The following is a 24,666-nucleotide window of genomic DNA, read 5'->3' as shown; positions in this document are numbered from 1 at the left end:
GCACTAGTGCTGTAAGCAGAGGAGGAAGGTAAATCTCAGGTGGAGGCATTACCATGTCTAAGCGAAGAATTTATCCCTGATGAAGGGCTGTTCAAAACTGGAATTCGAGGGCCTCCCCGGTGGCGCAGTGGTTGAGCGCTGGGTTGCGAAGCAGCCCGCAGCCTCTGCAGCGCCAGTTGGATCCCGGGCTGCTCCCCGGCCACTGGAGGAGGGTCCCACATGGCGCGCAGACCTCTCCTGCCGCCTGCTGCTCCCCTCAGCAGTGTACTTCGGTCCTTCTGCCTGCTCTGCTCCCCTCTCTGGCTCTGGTGAATTCTCTCACCCTCCCGCGCTTCTGACTGTACCCAGTGCATGTATAAATAAATAAATAAATCTTAAAAAAAAAGTTTGATAAAAAAAAACTGGAATTAGACTAAATATTTATTTAGCCTCATTACTTCCAAACACCTTACTAAGAGATTTCCTTGCATTATCTCTTGTAATCCTCCAAAGAGCCCTTTCCTTTGTTACCATTGGTCACTGGTCTTATCATCAGAGCTAGATTACTAAGACCACGGGAACAGGAACCAAGTCTTTTGTTCCTCTTAATTCTTTCGCTTGATATTTTGTCCAAACATCGCAGCACAAAACACAAGACTGGGAGGAACAACCAACAATGGTTGATTGATTAGTTCCTCTAGTCAGCGATTTTCCTCCCCTCTGAAAATACTCTCCTCCTTTAGCTTTTCTATCTTTAACAGTTATATGCATAGCCTACTCCTTGCCCTTAACTTTGGGGTCTTCCTTCCCTCTGTGAGAAATGCCTCTTCCATCGTTCTTTGGCAGACATCACCTATTTGAAAACAATATAACTTGGTGGCTGGGTGGGTGAACTTGTAAAAACAAGATCCACAAAATAGCCATGTGACATTGGGCAGATTAACACTTCGTGTCTGTTTCCCTTCAGTGAAATGGTACTAAAAATAAATAATTCTAGAACTGTTGTAAGAGTTGTTGTAAAGAGTTGAAATATAAAGAGTTGATTATCATGGAGTTAAAACCTAATTAAAGACAAAGCATAATATCTTAAATGCATAATCCCTCAAATATTTTGGGAAGAAGAAAATAAGTTCTCACCAAATGATAGCTGGTAGGGTATTTTGGTTGTAGACAAAAGAAATTTCATTTGACTGGTTTAAACCCCCAAGCCCACACCAAATGGAATTTACTAGCATTCTAACTGGCTCAGAGGTAACCAGTCAACATTGGGAAGGATGGACATACAGGGGTCTCAAGTGTTGAAATTCATTTAAGATATCCTGGGGGAGCCACTGGGATGATTTTGATCCAACTGTCTTCCATTCTGATCTTGGTCTAGAAAATCTGGGTTATGTCTTTGAAGAAGGAGTGGAAAAGAATATGATTAATAGTCACCAAAGATCATGTAGAATGGGGCAGGGGTTGAAATCTCTATTGCTATGTAAATAAATTACCACAGACAGTGGCTTAAAATAACACAAATCTGTTATTTCATTGTTCTGGAGATCAGAAGTTCAAAATCAATCTCAGTGGACCAAAATCAAGACCTTGGTAGTGCAGTGTCCCTGCCACCTGCTCTGAGAATCTTATAGAACATATGGTAATCACAGCAGGATTATTCCATCATCTTTGTCATATAAAGTAACCTGAACCATGGGGCAATAACTCACCTTAAGCACAAGTCCTGCCTATATGCAAAGGAAGAGGATTATACCCACCCTTTGTGCGTCTAAAAATGTACCCTTTAGTATGTAGAATGGGTATAGATTGGTACACAGATTGTAGTACAACCTAGGAGGTGTAGGCACAAAGGTGTGTATGTGAATTTAAGAGCAATTATGTGTAACAGTGTCCGAGGAAGGAGGAGAGAAAATAGGGTTCAGAAAGGAGGTGATTTCTGAGCTGAGTTTTAATAGACAAGAATTCATCTCTAATGGAGCTACACATTCAGATTTCTGAGTAAAAGACTAATCCTTTACTCTAGACCACAGAAAATTCCCAAAAGAGCCAGAAATTAAATCCAGCAGAAATAATCATTTAATCAGTCAGTCAGGCCACCTTGCCTTGCTTTGTGATTTAAAAGGGCTTAGAGAATACATCTGGATCCCATTTTGAAAGCTTACTGAATCTTGAAATTCTTGTTATCTTAGGATTACTAGTGATTTTCAGGATCTTTTTGCTAAAAAAGGCCATAAAAGAGCAGGCATATGTGGGTTGCTGGGAGGAAAAGTAGTCACACTATTGTCTAGATGGCACAGCAGTTGAATTCAATGATCAGCCAGTTGCCTTGGGATTACTAATTTCTTTTTAATCTTACATTGCAATGAAGAATTGCAGGGTGGTGTGAAATGTGAGAAGGAAAAAGGGGGAGAAGACTATTAAGTCAAACACAAAATAGAAAGGGAGCAAGTAAAAGCAGTGCGTGAAGTTCCAGCTGGCTAGCAGTGATTCATCACTGCTCCATTTGCTATTAGAATTGTGGAGGATTGGAGGGTAAAGGAATGTCCCCAGACATTCCTTTTTCAATGGTTCTAGGGTTGGTTGAATCTAGTGTTCACCTAGTCTGAACACTTTTCAGTATTCAAAGGTTTTTTTTTTTTCGTATTTGTAATTTTTTATGCAGCTGGTATATTAACATTTTTTTAAATCAGATTTTGTAGAGGAATTCTCAAGTAGAATTCTCATGTCTCAAGTAGTGTACTAGACATACACTATAAACATTATTCATTTTCTTTATCTGACATTCTTTTTCATTCTAGCATTCAACTAGCCTAGAGTTAATCAAACAATGAAAAACAGGGCCTCCCAGGTGGCGCAGCGGTTGAGCGCTGGGTTGCGAAGCTGCCCACGGCCTCTGCGGCGCCGGTTCGATCCCCAGCTGTTCCCCGGCCACCAGAGGAGGGTCCCACATGGCGCGCAGACCTCTCCTGCCGCCCGCTGCTCCCCTCAGCAGTGTACCTCAGTCCTTCTGCCTGCTCTGCTCCCAGCTCTGGCTCTGGTGAATTCTCTCACCCTCCCGCGCTTCTGACTGTACCCAGTGCATGTATAAACAAAACAAACAAACAAATAAATAAATAAAACATGCCTCTATTTAAAAAAAAAAAAGAAAAACAGCAGCCTGTCTTGTGCTCTCCCCTGACCATATTCAGTATTTTGGATATATTCTATGCTACCTACAAATAATGTATTTATGTCACTCTTGCTTTGTGAGCTTATCTGAGAAATATTTCCTGACACCAGTTGCTTTTTATCACTATTTGTACTTCCTCTCTTGATTAATTTTGCAATGGTAAATGATATCCCCCTTTTATATAGTGTTGGATTATCTGTACAATAGTACCTCTTGACTTTCTCTCTTGCCTTAAAAAGACTTAACAGGAATGCTGACAGGTGAAAATATTTACACAGAATATTAATAGATGGGTCATAAAAAAAGGTGTTTCATGTGTAATTGAGTTTAAGAAATTCTGGGTAAATAAGTAGAAGTTGTTTATAATGGAGCATATCAGAAGCTTTGATGTGCAAAGATGTGCTGTAAAGCCTCAAAAGAGCATGTGATATGCAACATTTTCCAAACTTCTGATAATAGAAACTTTTTCACAGCACATCCAGTGATATCTTAAGGAAATGCTTATAAAAAGGTCCAGGAGGCAATCTCCTATGTGATGTGATGGAAGGAACACAAAGTTGCCTTTTAGGGAAACAGTACTGATCTGCTAGGGCTTTGAGAACTGGATACCTGCGGGTGCTATACTGAGTGCTTACTGTGCTAACAGTACCTCAATTTTACAAAGAGAGAGGCTGAGGTACAGAAAAGGCAAATAGTTTGTACAGTGTCCCACCACATTAAGTGGCAGTCATGATTCAAATCAAGGACTCAGGTTTAGAAATCCCCCAGGACACTCTTCTGCCTCTCCCAATGACAGCTAAACTGCCTAAAATGAAAGCAGTGCAAAAGGACTGTTTAAAGACCCAAGCACTTTAATTAGATTCTGTCATTTTCTGTAATCATCATGCTGACTTTTACCTCTGTAGAGCAACTTATATTACACCAACATCATTTACATTTATTATCTCCTTGAGTCTCACCCAACCCTGTCAGTGGACTGAGAAGGACACAAAAGTTTGAATGTGCTGGCTAACTCAACATTACTCATCAAGGACTAAAATAGTCAGGGGTTTAACTTATTACTACCTCTATCCTAGTGAGAAGAGTGTCCAAATTTAACGAATAAAAATACAGGAATCTATAATTAAAAAAAATAAAAATAAGAATAAAAATCTTTGAATAGTCTAAATTATCAGGTTTTATTAACTCTAGGCTAGTTGAATGCTAGAATGAAAAAGAATGTCAAATAAAGAATGAATAGTGTTTTTAGTATATGTCTAGTACACTACTTGAGACATGCTTATAGTAAGATTTCACTTGCATTGTTGATGTAAAATTTTTATATGCATTTTATATGACAACTTGATAACTGGAAATAGAGCTCAGAACACAGGATTGAGTAAAAGTAGAGATGGGAGGCTAAATGACCTGGAAGCAGTGTGACATTAAGCGCTGTCTCTGAGCTTCTCAAGTGGTGTGTGCTGATGGTTTAACAAGATGGAGAGGTACTGGTTCCCTCAGCCCCCTGCACAATTAAGGAAGTCAGAAGTGGTAGAAACACAAGTTCTTTCCAGGACACAAGTTCTTTCCACTCCTTGAAGGGTGACCCAAGCATAATGAGGTCTAAAGGGGGCCCACTGTTCTCTCAGATGACTTTCAGAATAGTTCCATCTACATCGGCAGCCAGCTGCAAAGCATGCCACTCCCCATCACGGACAAGGAGACCCATGCACCCACAGGTTTTTATTCCAAATGCCCAAAGAGTGGGACTCACAGCCCAAGGTGCAAGTTGTCGGGATGAAGGTGGTCAGGACACCTTTCAGGTATGGGCCCACACAGTATAACTCCAAATCTCTTCCACATATATTGGAAAAATGTTGCTTTGGCCGATGTGCTCTTACTGGCAATCTAGCTAGCTTCTCAGATAACCGTATTCAAGTTCTATAGAGTTTCATTGTTACTTTCAAATATTTGATATGTAAAATATAGTTTTTGAACTCTGATTGCATTATTGCAAGCTAAAATTTAATGTATCATTTGTCAATAAAGGAAAAGGAAAAACTACTATAGTCTTTAAATATAAATTTACTCTTGTAAGTGTTTGAACGGGCTGTGAAAAAAATGGTTTCAAGGTGTTATCACCTATGTGCAAAACTGTTTTTAATGGTGATAATGAGAATTTCAAGGGAATGCATTAAAAAGTCAATGAGGGTTCATTTGTAACCATTTCAACATAAAACATGATAGAAAAAGCTATCTTGACTTTCAAATCCACAAGAGAACATTGCTCCTACCTTAAGAAGAGTACCCCAGATAATCTACAAAAATCACGTTTTTTTAAGCCTGAAGAGAATTCAGGTTGTAAAAAAGCTTAATGAACCAGATCCAAAAGGTGACAACAACCTCCTAGGAGAGATGCTTTTACCCTGGGCAGCAAATCCAGTGGAAGAGGAAGCTGAAAAGAAAAAGCAGCTGAGCCTTTAATGCAATTTTAAAGGGTTTAGAATCCCCAAGAGCTCAGACACAGGGGCCTGCACCTATCCTTTGGCCCTTTTCCATGGACCTTCACAGGACAGTTTGAGGGGGCAGGGAGATAACTGAGAGACCCTGAACTCAGGCATGGAAATCCTGCTGAAGTCAGAGAGGAAGAACTAGGGGAAGTCCCCAACACCCACGTCATGGTGCTGCTGATGAGCAGCATGTACGTCTGGGTGAGGAGCTGCAGAACTGAGAAAAACATCTATTCTCTGTCCCCAGGTACAGATGGGAGTCTAGGGAGAACTGAGAGTGATTCCAGGAGAACTCAGAGTAACCCCAGAGATACACATGGGTCTTCCCTTGGGTTAGGTTCTTCTCCCCACTGAGGGAAGGACAAGGAAATGGAGGTAGACAGCTCACCCCAAACACAACTACAAAAGACCTCCTGAAGACTAAGGGCAGAACAGGGATATGGAGAGAAACCCCAGACCTTGCACTGAGTACTAGGAAGGGACCATGTACAGTTGGTAGAGGGCAGGAGCGTGGATACCTGTGTTAGGATACAGGGGGGAATTTTTCCCCACCCCCCTGGGTTCTTCCAACACTAGACAAATACATTTATATCAAACAGATAAGTAGGAGAAAATATCAAATTTAATAACAGATATATGGAGAACTTACATTATAAATTCTAAAATTAATGATGCAAATCTAGGGTTTATATTCTGTGTGAAGGGATCTAAAGTATAAGGTGGTTGGGGGTCATTTCACATGACGAGGAAGAAACAACATCATATAAAAACATCTTCCCTCTGGATGTTTGCCCTGCCTTTAAGTAGGTTCCTCTGATTTAAATTAAAAAAAAAAAGTTGTTTCTGGAAATATCCTTAATTTAGTAAATCTAGGTAATCATTCTTGAAGAAGTAGTAACAGTTTCAATCGAGATCTCAATTGATCCTAGCTCTACATATCAAGATAACATATACTGGGGCGGGAGGGAATCTAGATATCTTGGAAAAAGTCTATCTGAACCCTTTTCAGGAGACTACTACCACAGAGGAATAAAGCAAAAGCAAACAGATCCTGTTAAAAATGAAGGTATGAAAGAAGTGATTGGCCTCCCTGGTGACGCAGGGGTTGAGATGCAACCTATGAAGCTACCCACAGCCACTGCAGCCTGAGTTTGATCCCCAGCCAGGGAGCAACCTACATGGCACAGTAAACCTCTCCTGACTCACCTGCTGTTCCCCTCAGCAATGTATTTCAGTCAGTCTGCCTGTTCTGCACCCGGCTCTATCTCTGGTGAATCCTCACAGCCCCCCCACAACTCTGGCCTGTACCCCAGTTCTTGTATGCATAAATAAATAAATCTTTAAAAAAAAAAAAAAAGAAAGAAAGGAGTGATTAAATACTCCCAGGTGTTCATATCCCAGTTTCTGCTAAAGGGAAGTGGAGGATAGGCCTCTGTAAGTGTTTTAGAAGAGGCTTGATGGAGATGTGTCAATTTGGCATGTGGATTATTTCAAACTAAGGTTAATAAAGACCCTGCAGGTTCTCATAGGGGAAACTTTTACCACTCCCTTAACTAGCTTGAAAAATGAAAATTGAGACTATTATTCAGAATGAGGCTTTTTACCAGAAAGAACCCTTTGATGGTAGAAACCTACGTACAAGGCAGGGCAAACGTCTAATTCAAAAATCTGGTCTTTGTCATATGAGTCACCCAGTCCTCATAATGTGAGTTCCCTTCCTCTCTCCTTGAAGTCCCTGGCCTCTATCTTATTCCTTAGCTAAGGATGCATACCCTCATTTGCCCCCACTGACCCTGGAATTCACATCCACTTAAATTCTCCATAGGAATGTAACTCAATTTTGTTTTTTTCCTACTGATATATCTGACATTAATTTGTTGTTCAGCCAGTCTACAAGAACCCAAAGGGGTAGGGAGAAACTTCCTCTCTTCCCCTACAGAAAGTTGTGATTCCTCTACCACGTAACATGAAACCTATAGTGAACTGAATAACTAAAGCCACAAAACCTTATAGGCCTAGCTCCACTACTGACTAGATTGTCTCAAATCGTCTCACTAATGGTGAGCCAGATAACAAAAGTCTGCCCTTTCTCTAGAGATGATTGCTGTTTTCTTCAGACTCTACTATTCCTGTATAATTAATGTCTGAATTTAATCTTAATCAAAATCAAATTATAAAACACATAGAAAAAGTAAGAAAACTAATATTTCCTCAAAGAGAAAACAGTAAATGAAACTTACCGACAGAATAAAATTGTTGTTGGAATTATAAGGCAGACACTTTAAAATAATGTTTATAAACATTTAAGATGAAAGAAATAGAATAAGTGAACATGTTTGGGCAATTTCAGAGTCAAATGCAAATGCTATAAATGAAATCTATATTACAGACAAATAATACTGTCAATGAGTTTATTATGTTGTCTACAGCAGAGGAAGGAATCAGTGTCACTGAAAACAGACAATGTGATTTTAAAACATATTTGCGTTCAAGATAAACATGCTAATAAATACATAACTTGATTTCCAGTAGAAATACTTTAATGGTCCAGAACATATGAAAGCCATTGACCCAAGATACAATAGACTCAGAAGAATAAATACAAAGAAATACCAAAATTATACATCACTGTCTAACTGCTTAAAATCAAACATGAAAAGAAAAACTTAAAAGCCACAAGAGAAAACAAAACACATTACAGAAAAGAGAAAAACAATAGAAATTATATCTCCTCATTGGAATCAATAGAGGCCAGAAGACACGGCCATGACAACTTTAAAGTGTTAAACAGAAAAACGTATTAGTCTAGAATTCTAGAACTAGTTAAATTATCTTTCAAAAATTAAGATATTTCCCAAAGGAAAAGGTGAAAGAAATTGTCTTAAATAGACTTCTAGAAGGAATACTAAAATGTATTAATTTAAGAAATACTAAAGGAATACTAAAATGTTTAGTTCAAAAAGAAAAATACCAAGTAGAGACCCAGTTATTCAGGAAGGTGTGAAGAACACTGGAAAAAGAAAAGACATCTCAGTAGATATAAGTGACAAACTCACACACACACAAATACATACATTTTAAAAACTATTAAGCTTATAAAGTAAAAATAGTAACAATGTAATGTTAGGTTGTACCATATTTAGAAATAAAAAAATGTGTGGCAAGACAGAGCACAGGGGAAGAGAGAATGATAATTAAAATATGCTATTTTAATATACTTACATTGTAAAGTAACAGAATTTTGTTATTATATACATATGACAAGGTAGAGATGTATAATGTAATTTTTAAATCAACCACTAAGAAAATAACATAAAATGATATAACTAAAGATAATACCTAATATAGAAAATAAAAATAAAAGTGAATACCTAAAAATACTTAATTAACAATAAAAAGGGAGGAACAAAGAAAGAGCAAATGCAACAGTAAAAATCAAATATCAGCATTGTCGTTTAAAACCCACATATGCTAATAATAACTAAAAAAAGAAATTAAAAGATGCAGACTCAGACTGGCTAAAGAATGCAACATCAAAGTAGATGTTTTTGACAAGTAACACTCTTTAAACATAGTGACAACAGAAAAGGGGGCCTCCCTGGTGGCGCAGGGGTTAAAGACATGCACTATCAAGCTCTCCCCAACCACTGCAGCATGAGTTCTACCCTCAGCCAGCCAAGGCGCAACCCACATGGCACAGCAGACCTCTCCTGTCTCACCACCCACTTCTCCCCTCAGCAGTATATTTCAGTAGATCTTCCTGTTCTGCTCCCCACTCTCTCTGGTGAATCCTCTCACCACCCCCCACCCTTTGCACCTCTGGTCTACACCCAATTTCTTGTGTGCATAAATAAATAAATCTTAAAAAAAAAGAAAAATTGAAAATGAAAGAATGGAAAATATACAGCATTGAAATACTACATAACACATCTTCCATTACCATATTTTATAATAGAAGTAGACTTCAAAGAGTATTATCAAGATAGGCATTTCATAATGATAAAAGGGTTAAGTCATCAAGAAATCTTAAAAATTTTAAAGCTGTCATATTACTAGTTCTCTTATGAACTAATAAAAAGTATAGACAGATTCAAATTATTGTTGCAGATTTTAGCATCTATATCTCAGCAATTGATGATAAGACAAAAATTTAACAAAGACATAGCAGATACAAATCAACTTAGTTGAAAGTTATAGAACACTACACCCAAGAACAGAAAAGAATTGTATAATCTTTTCATGTGCACTTGCAAAATTCACCAAGGTAGACTATATTCCGAGACATAAAACAAGTCTCAATAAATGTCAAAAGTCAAAATCATACAAACAAAGCCTGTTCTTAGGCTGTAACAGTATTAGATTAGAAATCATTAGCAAAATATTACAATAGAATTTTCTGTAATGATGAAAAGGTTCTATATCTGTCCTGCCCAAATATGGTACCCATTATCCATATATGACTTTTAAGCAATTAAAATTTGGCTAGAATGGTTTAGCCACTGAATTTTAATTTAAATTCATTTAAATAAATTAAATATCCACAATTGACGAATGAATATCATATTGGACAGTTCAAATCCATTAAATCTCCAAATATTCAGAAATTTAAAGGCACATTTTTAATACCCTTAATACACAAAACCATATTTTCTTGGGTCAAACAAATCACAAGCAAAACTAGAAAATATTTTGAACAAACTCATAAAAAAAACACACGATGTCAAATTTCATGGAATACACATAAAGCAGTTCTCAGAGGGTACTTCATAATTTGCAGACTTGTAGTTATTACCTAACTTGTAGTTATTACCTGAACCTCCATTCTGATTTCTTAATGGGGAAAATAATGCTACCTACCTAGATATTTTTGTAGGAATTAGATGAGAAAATCTTGCATTGGTTTGTGATTATAAAGTGCTATTACTTTAAGACAAACTTAATAAGATAAGATATCCAAAAAAGCATATTTAGGAACAAAATATGACCCCTGTTTGAATTATTATCTCGCCATTACCTAGTTGGGTGACTGTGGATACTTTACATAAGGTCTTTTGACCTCCGTTTAAAAAAAAGATAAAAACAAAAGCAAGGTAATTTTAAAGTTATTTTCAAACTCTAGTTTAAGAACTATGAAAGTGTGACATTTCCTTTGTAACGTCTACATGACTACAAAGTGCACTGCATTATCATCACCGGGATTCCCTTCTTTCCTGTGGGATCAGGAAGGAGAATGGTGGAACCATCTCCTGACAAACACTGCACTCACTTCTTCACACGCATCATTCCATTTCCTCCTCACACTCCTCCTGGGGGGCTGGTATTTTAAGAAAAGTGTTACTGAAGAATCTGAGCTTCAGAGAAATAAAATGATTTGCCTAAGTCTGCACAGTTACACAAGAAGGGACAGTTCCCAAATTTACCCCCCCCCTCTCTCTCTAACTTCATATTCACCCTCGAAAGTGACCTCGAGGACCCGCCAAGCTCACCAGGGAGCAGGACCCAGGGAGTCTCTGCCCCAGAAGTGGACACGCCCGTCCCGTCACCCGCATCCCCGCGGGGAGTGTCCGGGCCTCGCGCGTCCCCGTCTGTCTCGGGCCCAGGCCCGGGGACTCGCGCTGGGCGGGGCGGGGACGTGAGAACCACGAGGAGCCGCGACCCGCCGCCGGGTGACCGCGAAGACGGTCACGAGCACCAGCGCGGGCGCGTCACGCAGAGACGGGAACAGGGGTTTTCTCTGAGAGAACGTGTGACGTCCCCCAAGGACACCTTCTGTTGGGACAAATGTTTTCTTTCTAAAGATTTATTTATTTACACACGCGAGAACTGGGCAACCCGCCGCCCCGGGGAGGTTCATTACCGGCTCCAGCAGCCCCGTTGGTGTCGTCACGCTCTCCGCGCTCAGTCGTCGCCGCGCTCCGTCCGCTCGGCCACTCCAGCCCCTCCTCCGGCCTCGGCACCGCACCACACTGCGCTGCGCTGCGCCGCGCCACGCACGCCACGCACGCCACGCCACGCACGCCACGCCACGCACGCCAGGCCACATGGCGCGCCACGCCATTTGGCCGAGTGCGCATGCACAGTGGGAGGGCAGAAAAGCCTGAAGCTTCCCCCCTACTTACCCCCGCACCCCTTCAGATGCATGTTGTCATTCCACACCCACCACCAAAGCACCCACAACCCTCCACCAGTCCATTGTGGTTCCCCCCTTTTTCTCCCCCAACACCCCCTCTGGTAGCCTCAATTCTATGGTAGGATTTCTAGGGTTTGATTTAACTGTGTCTGTTCCTTTGTTTTGATGTTCCGTATTTGAGTATAATCATCCAGTATTTGTCTTTCTCCAACTTACTTCACTTAGTGTAATCCCCTCCAGTTCCATCAGTTTCCTCCATGTTGTTGCAAATGGCATGACTTCATTTTTTTGTGGTAGTTGAACAGTATTTCATTGTGTAAATTTACCATAAATTCTTTATTCACCCATCAGTCCTCGGGAACTTAGACTACTTCCACAACTCAGCTGTTATAAACAGTGCCACAATTAGCATAGGAATTCATCTATCTCTTTAAGTGAGTGTTTTTGCGTTTTGGTAAATAGATACTTAGGAATGGAATTGCCAGACCATACGGAAGATATATTTTACTTTTTTGAGAAACCTCCATACTGTTCCCATAAAGGCTGAACCAGTGTAATGTCCCACGAACAGTATATGAGGGTTTCTTTTTCTCCTCATCAATATTGTTGTTTTTTTTTTTTAATTTTTATTTATTGATTGATTTATACAAGCACTGGGTACAGTCAGAAGCGCGGGAGGGTGAGAGAATTCACCAGAGCCAGAGCGGGGAGCAGAGCAGGCAGAAGGACCAAAGTACACTGCTGAGGGGAGCGGCAGGCGGCAGGAGAGGTCTTTGCGCCATGCGGGACCCTTCTCCTGTGGCTGGGGAGCAGATGGGATTGAACCGGCGCTGCAGAAGCTGTGGGTAGCTTCGCAGCCCAGCGCTCAACCACTGCGCCACTGGGGAGGCCCTATTGTTGTTTCTGATATTTTTGTTATGGGCCATTCTCACAGGTGTGAGTTGAGTGATATCTTGCTAAAGCAATCCAAACCAAAAGAACAGAAGAATTACACTACTAGACTTCAGACTATACCACAAAGCTATAATAATAAAAATAGTATGGTAACTGAATAAAACAGACAAGTAGATCATTGGAATACAATTAAACACCCAGAAATAAACCCATGCTTATACAGACAAGTAATCTTCAACAAAAGAGCCAAGACGATATATACATTGGGAAAAGGAAAGTCCCTTCAATAAATGACACTGGGAAAAGTGGACAACCAAATGCACAAAAATTAAACGTGACCACTGTTTCACACCATACACAAAAATAAACTCAAAATGTATTAAAGACATGAATGTAAGACCTTAAGTCATAAAGTACATAGAAGAAAAACATAGACAAAACACTCCACAATATTGGCTTCAAGGATGTTTTGGGGGACTTGACTCCAAAGACAAGGTAAACAAAAGCAAAATAAACAAATGATGGGCCTCCCCGGTGGCGCAGCGGTTGAGCGCAGGGTTGCGAAGCTGCCCGCGGCCTCTGCGGCGCCGGTTCGATCCCTGGCTGCTCCCCGGCCACCAGAGGAGGGTCCCACATGGCGCGCAGACCTCTCCTGCCGCCCGCTGCTCCCCTCAGCAGTGTACTTCGGTCCTTCTGCCTGCTCTGCTCCCCGCTCTGGCTCTGGTGAATTCTCTCACCCTCCCGTGCTTCTGACTGTACCCAGTGCTTGTATAAATAAATAAACAAATCTTTAAAAAAAATAAATAAAATACATCATTCATAGATTTAAAAATAAATAAATAAATAAACAAATGGCAATATAACAAACTAAAAGCTTCTGCACAGTGAGTTAAATATCGTTAAAATAAACTATCATTAAAATAAAAGATATTTACTGAGGGGAAGAAAGTATTTGTACATCACACATTCTACAAGGGATTGATACCAAAATCTGCACAAAATCTACAAAGAACTCATACAACTTAGCAAAAGGAAAGCAAATAACCTAATCAAAAAATGGGCAGGAGAACAAAATAGACACTTCTCCAATTAAGACATGCAGATGGCGAACAGACACAGGGGGAAAATGTGGAGGAGTGAGGGTGCCTGGTGGTGGGTGTGGTGTGGTAAAATATACCTAAAGAGGCGTAAACCTATACCTCTGAATCATAGACAGTGTTGTGAGCCAATGTTGTCTCAGTGGAAAACAAAACATTGGTTTTTGTTCTCATTCAGTGAAAATACAAAAATATGAGATAGCAAAAGAAGACATCAAAGGAAAAGAATATTCATTGTCACTTATCATCAGGAAAATGCAAATCAAAACTGTAATAAAAAGTTCTTGGAATTATCATTGGATTACAATACCATGTAGATTTTTTGAACAATTTTCCACACCTTAATATAAAGATGCCTCACCATACCCACTAACAAAGTTCTAGAGCAAGTCTAAATAATTCGAGTCTATAAATATTTCTAAAACATTTTTTTAAAAAGTAAGTAGTAGAACACTATATACTTTTTTTTTTTTATAGAGGCATGTTTTTATTTATTTATTTGTTTGTTTTGTTTATACATGCACTGGGTACAGTCAGAAGTGCGGGAGGGTGAGAGAATTCACCAGAGCCAGAGCAGGGAGCAGAGCAGGCAGAGGGAGCGAAGTACACTGCTGAGGGGAGCAGCGGGCGGCAGGAGAGGTCTGCGTGCCATGTGGGACCCTCTTCTGGTGGCCGGGGAGCAGCCGGGGATCGAACCGGCGCCGCAGAGGCCGTGGGTAGCTTCGCAAGCCAGCGCTCAACCTCTGCGCCACTGGGGAGGCCCTCTAAAACATTTTTGAGACACTATTTTCTCAGTACCTTCTATTGTATACTTAAAAAAGGAATTTTTATGAAATAAATTTAAGACAAAACAGTGCTACCTTGCCTAACAAAAGTAGTTATCTTGTCTTCATTTGATTACTTTCTAAATAGTGACCACCTTGGCAACAGCAATATTCATCTGCTTGAGAACAAATATTATCCACATGTATGAGCATGTATCTCAAACACATATTGCAGCATATCTCTGATGACTCATTTCATTTGTGTTTCACAAACATCTTAAAATGCTTCTGAGGTCCTTAGCTTCTGGGTGAAGTCAAACTACATGGACAGTTCATTTACTACATGCAGCTGTAAGGCACCAAATACTAGCATTTGTCCTAAGCATTAATTTTGAAAAGAAATTTTACAAATGGCAAAAACTTCCCTTTTGTATAGGAGTGAATAAATGATTTAACTTAATTTCACTTTTACTTTGATTTCAAATCCTTCTTACATGCTTTCATTAAATAACTTAATTTTATCCAAATGAGAACTAGTTCTTCTTACTCCATCTTTGTAACCCTCATAAGCATTTGTTCTTTTGTTAGGCCTACTCAGCCGCCTGGTCCTCAATATTTAACTGGAAAAGAATCTCCAGCATTTGTCATTAACTGTTAGTCTCTCTGCATCTGGTTTAGCTATGATCTTTGTATATTTATGTATAGTCTTTTAAGCAGACATTTTAAAAAGAAAAAAAAAATGTAGGACAAACGAGGAAAAGAGAATGAGGAAATTAAGCAAAAATCTTGTACTGTAGCAGAATTTTTATAGTGTCTGGTAAAAAAATTGGGTTTAAAATTAAATTGATAATTACAGAGTTTCTCTAAGCTAAAATATATTTTTAATGTTTCTATAACTTTTTGAGGGAACATTGATTTACAACACTGTATATAATTTAGGGATATAGGTTCACGCCTCATAAGCTGTATGTTTCCACACCATGCCTACCACACATGTATACCCAGAATCCTCTCCACAGACCACTGAGCCTCCTTCCCACTCATCCCCTCTGTAGCCTCTATTCTGCAGCCATATTTCTAGTTTGTTTATATTAGTTTTGTCTGTTCCTTTTGTTTATTTCTCTGTATTTCATATATGAATCAAATCATTCAGTATTTGTCTTTCTTCTTCTTAGTTCCTTAGCATAATCCCCTCCAGTTCTATGCATGTTGTTCTGGCAAATTTTCATCTATTTTTAAACTGAGTAATATTCATTGTACATGTATGCCACAACTTCTTTACCCACTCATCTATCCTTGGGCACTGAGGTTATTTCTATAACCAATGCAAATAGTGCTGTAGCGAACATAGGAGTGCAAATATCCCTTTGAATTAGTCTTTTTGTAATTCTTCTAGGGCATATCTAAGTAACTTCAGATAGATACCTAGGAATGTTGGATCAACCATCAGATCTGTTTTTAATATTTTGAGCAAACTCCATACTGTTTTCTATAAGGGCTAGCCCTGTCTGCATCCCACCAACATCCTCCCCAACACTTGTTCTGGTCTTATCAATATGGGTCATTCTCACAATGTAAGGTGGTAACCCATTGTGGTTTTGATTTACATATGATGAAAAGTGATGATGAACATTTTTTCATGTTCCTGCTGGTCATCTATATGTTTTGTTTGGAGAAGCGTCTATTTTATTGGATAATTTTTGTTGCTGAATTTTGTAGATCTTTGATATTAGAAAATACAAATATTTTCTTCCACTCAGTGGGGCATCTTTTTATTTTAATGATAGTTTATTTCACTGTGCAAACTTTTCAGTTGGGTGTCATCCCATTTGTTTATTTTTGCTTCTGTTTACCTTGCCGTTGGAGTCAATTCCCCAAATACATCCCTGAAGTCAATGTAGTAGAGTGTTCTGCTTATGTTTTCTTCTATGTATTTTTTATGATTTCAGATCTTACATCCACATCTCTATTCCATTTTGAGTTAACTTTTGTATGTGGTATGAGACAGTGATCTAGTTTCATTTTTCTGCATGTGACTGTCCAGTTTTCCTAGTACCATTTGTTGAAGAAAGTTTCCTTTCTCTAATCTATAATTTTGGCTCCTTTGTCATAGATTAATTGTCCATATAAGTATGGGTTTATTTCTGTAGTCTCTAAAAAATGTGTGTTAGTATTTAGTGTGATAGATAATATTTTGTTATTTTATAAAGAATATGGTAAGTTGGGCTACTTATCTACTTTGGGTTATCTTCCCTCCACATTCAATCTGATGTTAAGCAGACCACTTAGTAGTTTGTTTTGGAATCTTTATGGAGCAGATAAATTTAAAGATTTGGGGATTTGATTCATAGTAAAATAAATAAGTAAAACTCCATGTCTTACCTACCTATGAAAGATGAAATAATTGAATTTCACAACTCTGAAATATTAAGACAAGAGTCAGTTTTCCTACTATGTAAAAAAATGAAAGGACATTATTCACCACATTATTCACCACTTCCTGAAAGCACAACAGGGAGTTAATTGAGTAATTATAACTAACTTAATCATAATGGAAAGGGAAGTGCTATAGCTTATACTTATTAAAAACCTGAAAGGTTACAATTTGTTATAGAATTGAGTCAAAATTGAGAACTATCTATTAACCTAAAATATTCCATGTAATGGTAAAATTACAAGTACTTATGACAATTGAAACGAACAGTAGCATCATTCCAGAAATTAGCTTTTGCATTTTAAAAATTGCCACAATATTACCCTTTGCCACAATAGTTGATAAATAATTTTAATGGATATGGCATTCCTTATTTCATATGATCATTATGAAGTTTACATGAGTAAATTCATATAAAGCATATGTCAAACACAACAGTTCACGTATGGAAAATCTTCAATAAATTATAAACTAACAATTAATTGCTACCTATTTCAAATTACCAAATAAGTAAATATACGAATTGTGAGGCAATCTTCCCATTGATGACGGCCTTGATCTTCCACTAGATAATCCATCCATTATTGGATAGCTCTAATACTGAGAAAGGAAACTTGCATATTACATTCCAGCCTTCAACTTTTGCTGTCAGTTTTGTTCATTGGACAACACAGACCAGCTTCCCTGTTTTCCACATGACAACTCTTCAAACATTTCTGTACAGCTACATCCTCTTCCTTCAGACCTACCCCTTGACAGTCATCTTTAGAAAACTGAACCTGGAAATGACCACTGTAGTCCACCGTAGTATAATCAGGGTAGAGCTTAGATTTAATACTTTATTAGTACTACCTAGAGATTTAATACTTTATTATTATTCCACCCTTATTCCAGACACGATGTTGGAGGTCAAGTTTAAATATTATTACTGACATTTTGTGTTGCAAATGACAGAAACTTAATTAGCTTGAGTTAAAAGGGAATTTACTAGATTCTGTCATGTTATTACAGTAGAATGACACTAAGAGATAAAGATGCACCTCAGCCACAGAAGCAACTGACCCAAGGAAACTAAAATTTGAAAGAAGCCTCTCCTGTTATTGTCTATACAGATCAGATCCCTGTGTTGCCCCCATAGTGGAGACATGGCTACCTGCCAACCCAAGGTTTTACTTCTTAGACCCCAGACTTCCTAAAAGGGACTGTCTTACCATTCTCAGATCTGATTTTGGAATCCTCAGAAATAGAGTCTCTTTCTTGGGTAAAGTGTCCACTTCTGGTCTTATCACCTACGTCATGTTGTACCTTAAGTGCTTATGTGGCTACCATTCTGTATAGGTAGAGAGTTAATTTCTAGAAAAGATGTGCTGGAAGGACAGCCCTGCCAGTGTTCACTGGAGAACACATTGTTTTAGTTTTCTTTTTTTTTTTTGAATAGCAATTAGTTTAATCCACATTAACATTTATATTTAAACCTCAGTTTAGTCTCAAGTCCTGTTCTATTCTTATGATTATGACATCATTTTTACTAACTGAACTTCAGAACACCTTTGCAGCCTATATCCATTGCTTTTGTATTCTAATTATCCAGAGTCTGACTTTCACATCTTCGTGAGTGAATGATAAAGTGTACAGAGTTACAGATAGAACCTTGTTGCAGCCCATTAGAAATTTCTTTGGGGGTGAACATGGATCCATTAATCAATTCCTTTTGGGAACAATCATTCAAACAACCACGATGTCTTAGAAGTGAATCTTTGTAGGAGCTCATGGATGTAAATGTCAGAGACACTGAGGTTAGAACACTCAACATCTCCTCATCCCACGGGCGAAAACAATTTGAGGAGCAATGTTCCTGCTGCACCCAAAGAATAAAAGCATTTTTTTCTTTTTTTAAATTAATATTTTATTTTATATAATTCTTATATCATTTTTCATTTTTGCACAATGTCTGCATTTTCATCTTGGTTATATTGCCCATACAATTGCACCCCCTCCTTTATTTTGACCCGAGTCCTTCCTCTCCCTGCCCCCCCATAGGGTGTCTCTGGTTTATAGTTGCTTGTTGATTTTGATTTTTACTTTGTATTAATTAGTCTTTTTTCCTGGTCCCTTATTTAGGTTTTTAAATTCCTGCTCTGAGTGAGACCAGCTGGTATTTTTCTTTTTCTTTCTGACTTATTTCGCTGAGCATGATCCCTTCTAGCTCTATCCATGTTGCTGCACTTCTGTCTCCACCACCTGTGCTGGGCCCTGGACACTTGTGAATGCTCATCCCCGTTCTCAGTCCCCAGTGCCTAGATGGTTCCCAGTGAAACCAATCAGCATGGCCCCCAGGTAAGTTTCCACCCACCAGCCTAGAGTCAGGAGCTCCCCTGACCTCAGTAGTGCTGGTTATGGGGCCCCCAACCCTCCTCCTGCTGCTTCTCTCCAGGGCTGTGGCCCAAACCTGGGCTGGTGAGAGCAGGGAGGAGGGAAAAGTCTTCTCTGTTAGAGGCTGTTGCCTTAGGCTCCTCTGTCCTCCCACGGTTCCTCTCAATCCTAGTCCCTTTCTGTCCCCGCCACCCTAGCTTCCGCTTCTGTCCCCCTGAGCCCCACTCCTTCTCCACCTGATGCCCCTTTTGAAGCTCTCAAGCCTCCTCCCTTCCTGAACACTTTCTCCCCTCATGCCCCATCTCCCTGGGACTCAGGAACAGTGCAGGAAGGAGGTTCAGCCTGACTTTCACCGTCCTGCCCCCAGGCTCCCACTCTTTAAGGCTTTTAGAAATCAAGACCTCCCAGCCCAGCCTCAAGGAGCCCCGGTACATCGCAGTGGGCTACATGGACCACGCACAGTTCAGGCGTCTTGACAGAGACTCTCCAGGTCACAGTGTGGAGATGCTGGAGCCCAGGGTGGAGCAGGTGGGGCAGGAGGACCTGGACAAGGAGAGAGAACCAAAGACAATAGGCACAGAGGTTCAAGCTGCCCTAATGGCTCCTGGAGGACCTGCATGGCTGCTTCAACCAGAGCTAAGACAGTGAACAATGCTTGCCCAGGGCCAGGTCACAGCTCCCATTCCCCAGAGACCTTTGCCCCTAGTGAGGGTCACAGTGATTCCCAGAGGCTATGGCACCTGCCATAGTGGAGGAGGGAGTTTGGGTAAAGCACGAAATGAACAACCCGGAGGGCAGGTACTTGGAGTGGATCCCAAGTCTCCTGGAGATGGGGAAGGAGGCGCTGCAGCTCAGAGGTAAAAGGGGCTACAGGGCCTTTGATCTCCCTGAGGCTCACACCCCACAGGGAAAACTGAATGGTCAGAAAAGCGCCCCCTTCTGGTCAGAGAGAGAACTGTCTCTCAAGTTTTCAAGCTCTGAATAGAGATTGGCCCAGAGGGTCCTATTGTTTCTGAAGGACAGTTAAGGAATCCAGTTTCTCCCGAGAAAGAGGGGAGACCATCCCTGAAATCACCCTGCACAGGACCCTTTTCGCCGGCAGCCATCGTAGGAACAATGAGTTTCTCTCTCAAGATCTTGTTTTTTGGTCAGAGAGCATTTTTGGAGATCTCACTCCTGCCTGTCTGTGTCATCACCCTCCACCTAAGTCAGCAACAAAATGTTTAGAGACCTGCATCCCTCCCTGGGCTCCCACCTGCTATCCTGGACTCTCAGACCAGGCTGGTTTCTGGGGTTTGTGCTTCCTCCCTCCAAGCATGTTTTCCTGTCCATTCTGAGGATGGTCATGAGGCTGCTTCAGTGACCATAGAGGAAATAGCAACCATAAAATGTCCTATTCTTCCCGCTCAGGCCCCCAAAGGGCACGTGTGACCCAGCACCCCATCTCTGAGCATGACATCAACCTGAGGTTTTGGGTCCTGGGCTTCTACCCTGACCTGGCCCCGTACACGGAGCTGGTGGAGACCAGGCTTGGGGGATGGAAACTTCCAGAAGCGGGCGGCTGTGGTGGTGCCTTCTGGAGAGGAGCAGAGATACATGTGTATCTTCAGCATGAGGGGCTGCTGGAGCCCCTTATCTTGAGATAGGGTAACTAGGGGGACTTAGGCACAGAGCCTCTTCTCAGGAGAATCAGGAGTCCTCTGAGAACTTCTAAGGGTCAGACTAAGGACTGGGGTCTCCCCTTCCCTTCCCTTCCAGTGTCCCCTCCTCAGCCCTCCATCCCCACTGCGGGCATCACTGCTGGCCTGGTTCTCCTTGGAGCTGTGCTCACTGGAGCTGAGGTGGCTGCAGCTGTGATGTGGAGGAAGAAACGCTCAGGTAGGGAAGGGAGTGGGGGATCTTGTCCACTGGGGGCTTTCATGTCCCAGGGAGAACTTGCCCTGCCTGGTTAATGGGAAGTACCATCCACACACATGGGTGTTGCCCAGAGGGCATTTGGTTCAGTCCCCCCTCACCTCCTTTCTTCATTTTTCCCAGTCCTGACCTGGGTCTTTAGTCACAGTATTCCAGGATTAGAAGATTCCTTAAAGACTGCGTGGGCTGACTCCTCCCTTGCCTCACATGATGATTCTTCCCACAGGAAGACAAGGAGGAAGCTACACTCAGGTTGCAGGTAAGTGTGGTTGCAGGTAAGTGTGCAGGTAACTGGGAATAGTTTTGATGAAGCCATTCAGTTTCCATTCATGATGGTGATTTTCATGTCTTCAAATCTTAAGGCCACTTATTAATGGCTCAGCTCACCATGAAGACGTTCACCTCTTTGACTTCAACTGTGGACAATAATTTACATTGTGGGGTAGAACTGGAGGGGCATTCTTCCTTTGAGGAAAGAGACCACAGTTATGTGAAGAAGGTGACAGAAGAAAAGCACAGCAGCAAGCAGGAAATGGTTGTAAAAATGAGAAATTAGGGCATCGCTGGTGGTGCAGGTAGTTGAGTGCAGTACTGTGAAGCTGTCCGCAGCCTCTGCAGTGGCACGGCAGACCTCTGCTGTCTTGCCCGCTGCTCCCCTCAGCAGTGGATTTCAGTCAGTCTGCCTGTTCTGTTCCCAGCTGTCCCTGGTGAATCCTCTCACCCTCCCGCACATCTGGTCTGCACCCCAGTTCTTGTATAAATAAATCTTTAAGAGAGAGAGAGAGAAAGAGAGAGAGAGAGAGAGAGAGAAATTACTCAGCGCTGACTTCACAAAGACTGAGCACATTATTTTTTTTTGGTATGTCATGGTGCGTTCTGTCCTTGTTGTCTTCCATGGATTTTATGGTTTCTGGTCTTAAGTCCCAGCCTGTTATCCATTTTGAATTGATTTTTATGTGAGGTGGGAGACAGTGGTCTAGTTTCATTCTTTTGCACGTGGCTGTCCAGTGTCCCCAGCACCGTTTATCGAAGAGCCTTTCCTTGTGACCCCCTCATCTTAACCTTGTCTACATAAACTTCACTGGATGGCACGTTGGAGAAAGGGGTTTACTTCTTCCCATCCGTAGTTGTATTTTAAAATTACAATTCATTTTACGTTCTCCATTGTCTTTCAGCAACCTTAGGTATTTACCTGGAACTATTTCAAAAGCACTTGAAACAATCGAAAGATTAGCGGCATATGACCACTAAAGAGGAAAGTAAATGATGAACCCATCTGGATCAGGACCATTAATATCTGACAAGACAGAACAAGGAAGAGTGTGGGCTGACAGAACAGCAGGAACAGGCCCTGAAGGGCTGGGAGAGGCAGTGAGGGGGTGAGTGTCCTTCCTGCAGGGTGTGCAGGATCCCCTAGTCTTGTCCAGGGACACCTGCCCTGTGCTCTGTACCCCCCTCTTTTCCCTCTCCACTTGGAACAAAAGGAAGCATTAATGGGGAGAAGTGTGTCCTCCTGGGGCAGTTTTGAGTCCCAGTCACTTCCTGCTCCCCTCCCCAGGAGGTGGGTGGATTTAGGGGCTGCACTGTGTTGAGAGCTGGGGTGGGGGTGGGGTACATCCTGTAGCTGCAGCCCCTCCCCCCATGAAGTCTGGCTGGTCATCTACCCTGGGGAGAGGGGGCCTGGTAGTGCCAGAAAGGCACAGAGCTGATTCTCTATGATCTGAGCAAACGTGTAAAGAAAAGCCCTGGAGCCCTCAGGGGCTTTCTCAGGCTTTTATTGATGTTTTACATGTAGTGCAGCAACCAGGTACATGGCAGACAGGGGTGCTGGGGTGCCAGGAGGCTGGCACTCTTTACTGGGTTCTCTGGCAGTTGTCCCTCTCCTGTGTTCTCTGCTTCTCTTGCCAATATAAATACTGCAGCCCTGGCCCACAGAAGTAAACAATACAACTGAATATAACAGTGTAACAAAATGCAGGTGTTCCATCAGGCATGCGATGCTAATGGCGGGAGGGCAGAAAAGCCTGACAATCATTTACCCCACAGGGTGGGTAACTTTCAGTGTTTTGTTGGGAAACTGTTATCCCATTGTAACAGGGTGGTCTCCAGGAAAGGGGGAGCTTCCAGGTTTCCTGCCCCACCCAAAAGGAGGGTGGAGCTGAGCAGGGAGAGAAAAAGCTGCACAGGAGACTGAGGAAGGAGGATGGAGCCAGAGGAGACCTGGAGGAGGCACATGGAGCAGAGAGACATGAGAAGAAACTGCGCTTGCCATTTGGTCGTGGACTGGGTGACATAGATGTGGATGAGAGACCTGTGGGGAGGTGACAATGGCAGCTTATCCCTTGATTTTTTATTTTGCTTTTCCTCCCATACTTGTCTGGTTGTTTCTGATCCTTTTCTGTGGGTCCCCACTGGAGGATGCTTTAGACTTGTGGCAGGCTTTGGGGCCTTGCTCGGGGCCAATCCCATTTGGGTAGACTTTTACCCACGAGGGGATGGGTAACTTTGGGTGCTTGATTTAGAAACTATATTCTTCGTCTTTTCTGTATTGTTCCCTAATTGTATTAAATTTACTTTTCATTAAAGTCTCGTATGTTTTGTGTTGATGGGGCAGATGGCAGAACCTATTTAGAGCAGGCAGGTTTGCGGGGTCAGGGTGCCCGTCTCCCTGCCCTGTAACACCATCTTCCCTTCCCCTCTGGCGCTCCTCTGGTGTGTTCTTTCACACTCAGAGTGTGCTCTGTCTTTATGAGGCAGATGGCAGAAGCCATTTGGAGCATACAGATTTGGGTGTCCCGGGTACCCCTCATTCTGCCTGCTGATTGAGGGTGTTTTCTCTGATCAGGACTCATTTCCCTTCTCTACTGCTCTGCCTCCACTGGATCCTCACCCAGAGGCAGAGGTCCCCCAGGAGGAGGACTAAGCCCTCAGTGGGGATCTGACCAGGTTCCTTCTGTCTGAGGCAGGACCTTGTCTTCGGCCCTGGCAGTTCAGGGCTGGGGAGGGACTGACCTTCAGGTGAACTAAAGAAGCAGACAGAGCAGAATAGAACAGAGGCCTGTGGGGGGGACCCCAACTCCTTGGGGACAATATTGTGTGTCCTGATTCTTCTCCATGACACCTGCTCACACTGAGGGGCATAGGACCACAAGCAGGCACTGGCCTGTCCTTCATGGGGGGCCTGGGTCTGGGCCTCTGACCTGGGAAGTCACTGGGTGATGAGGAGGAGGGAAGAGCAGTTTGCACCCGGGACCAGGTGCTGGGAATGGAGGGGTCCAGTGTTTTGAGCAGAGTGGGTCTGGGGTGTGGGTTCCACGGGGTGGGAAGGGAAGGGAGGATGTTTTTTTCCAATAAACCTCTTGGTCTCTAGCAGCACAGAGGCTCAGCAGCCCTGAGAGGAGCCAGGTCTGTCCTTGGTCTCAG

The 24,666-nt window shown here is 41.7% G+C and overlaps 1 protein-coding gene across 1 annotated transcript in view; it reads right to left on the bottom strand.

Annotated features, from left to right (window-relative positions):
• The window catches only part of LOC119251183 (patr class I histocompatibility antigen, A-126 alpha chain-like), a gene marked incomplete at its 5' end in the record, with an annotated part of 301,825 nt that extends 290,237 nt beyond the window's left edge, over window positions 1-11,588 (bottom strand). The window contains one exon of the mRNA XM_054698091.1: window positions 11,495-11,588. Within this exon, the coding sequence (XP_054554066.1) occupies window positions 11,495-11,588 (94 nt within the window). The remainder of the gene's footprint in view (window positions 1-11,494) is intronic.
• Window positions 11,589-24,666: the final 13,078 nt, after the last annotated feature.

The sequence above is a fragment of the Talpa occidentalis genome, unplaced genomic scaffold (genome assembly GCF_014898055.3).
Source record: "Talpa occidentalis isolate TD23 unplaced genomic scaffold, MPIMG_talOcc4v2.1 talOcc4.2, whole genome shotgun sequence".
In the NCBI taxonomy this organism is placed as follows: Eukaryota; Metazoa; Chordata; class Mammalia; order Eulipotyphla; family Talpidae; genus Talpa; species Talpa occidentalis.
The sequence above is the reverse complement of the archived record's forward strand: the minus strand, read 5'-3'. Positions and strand labels throughout refer to the sequence as shown.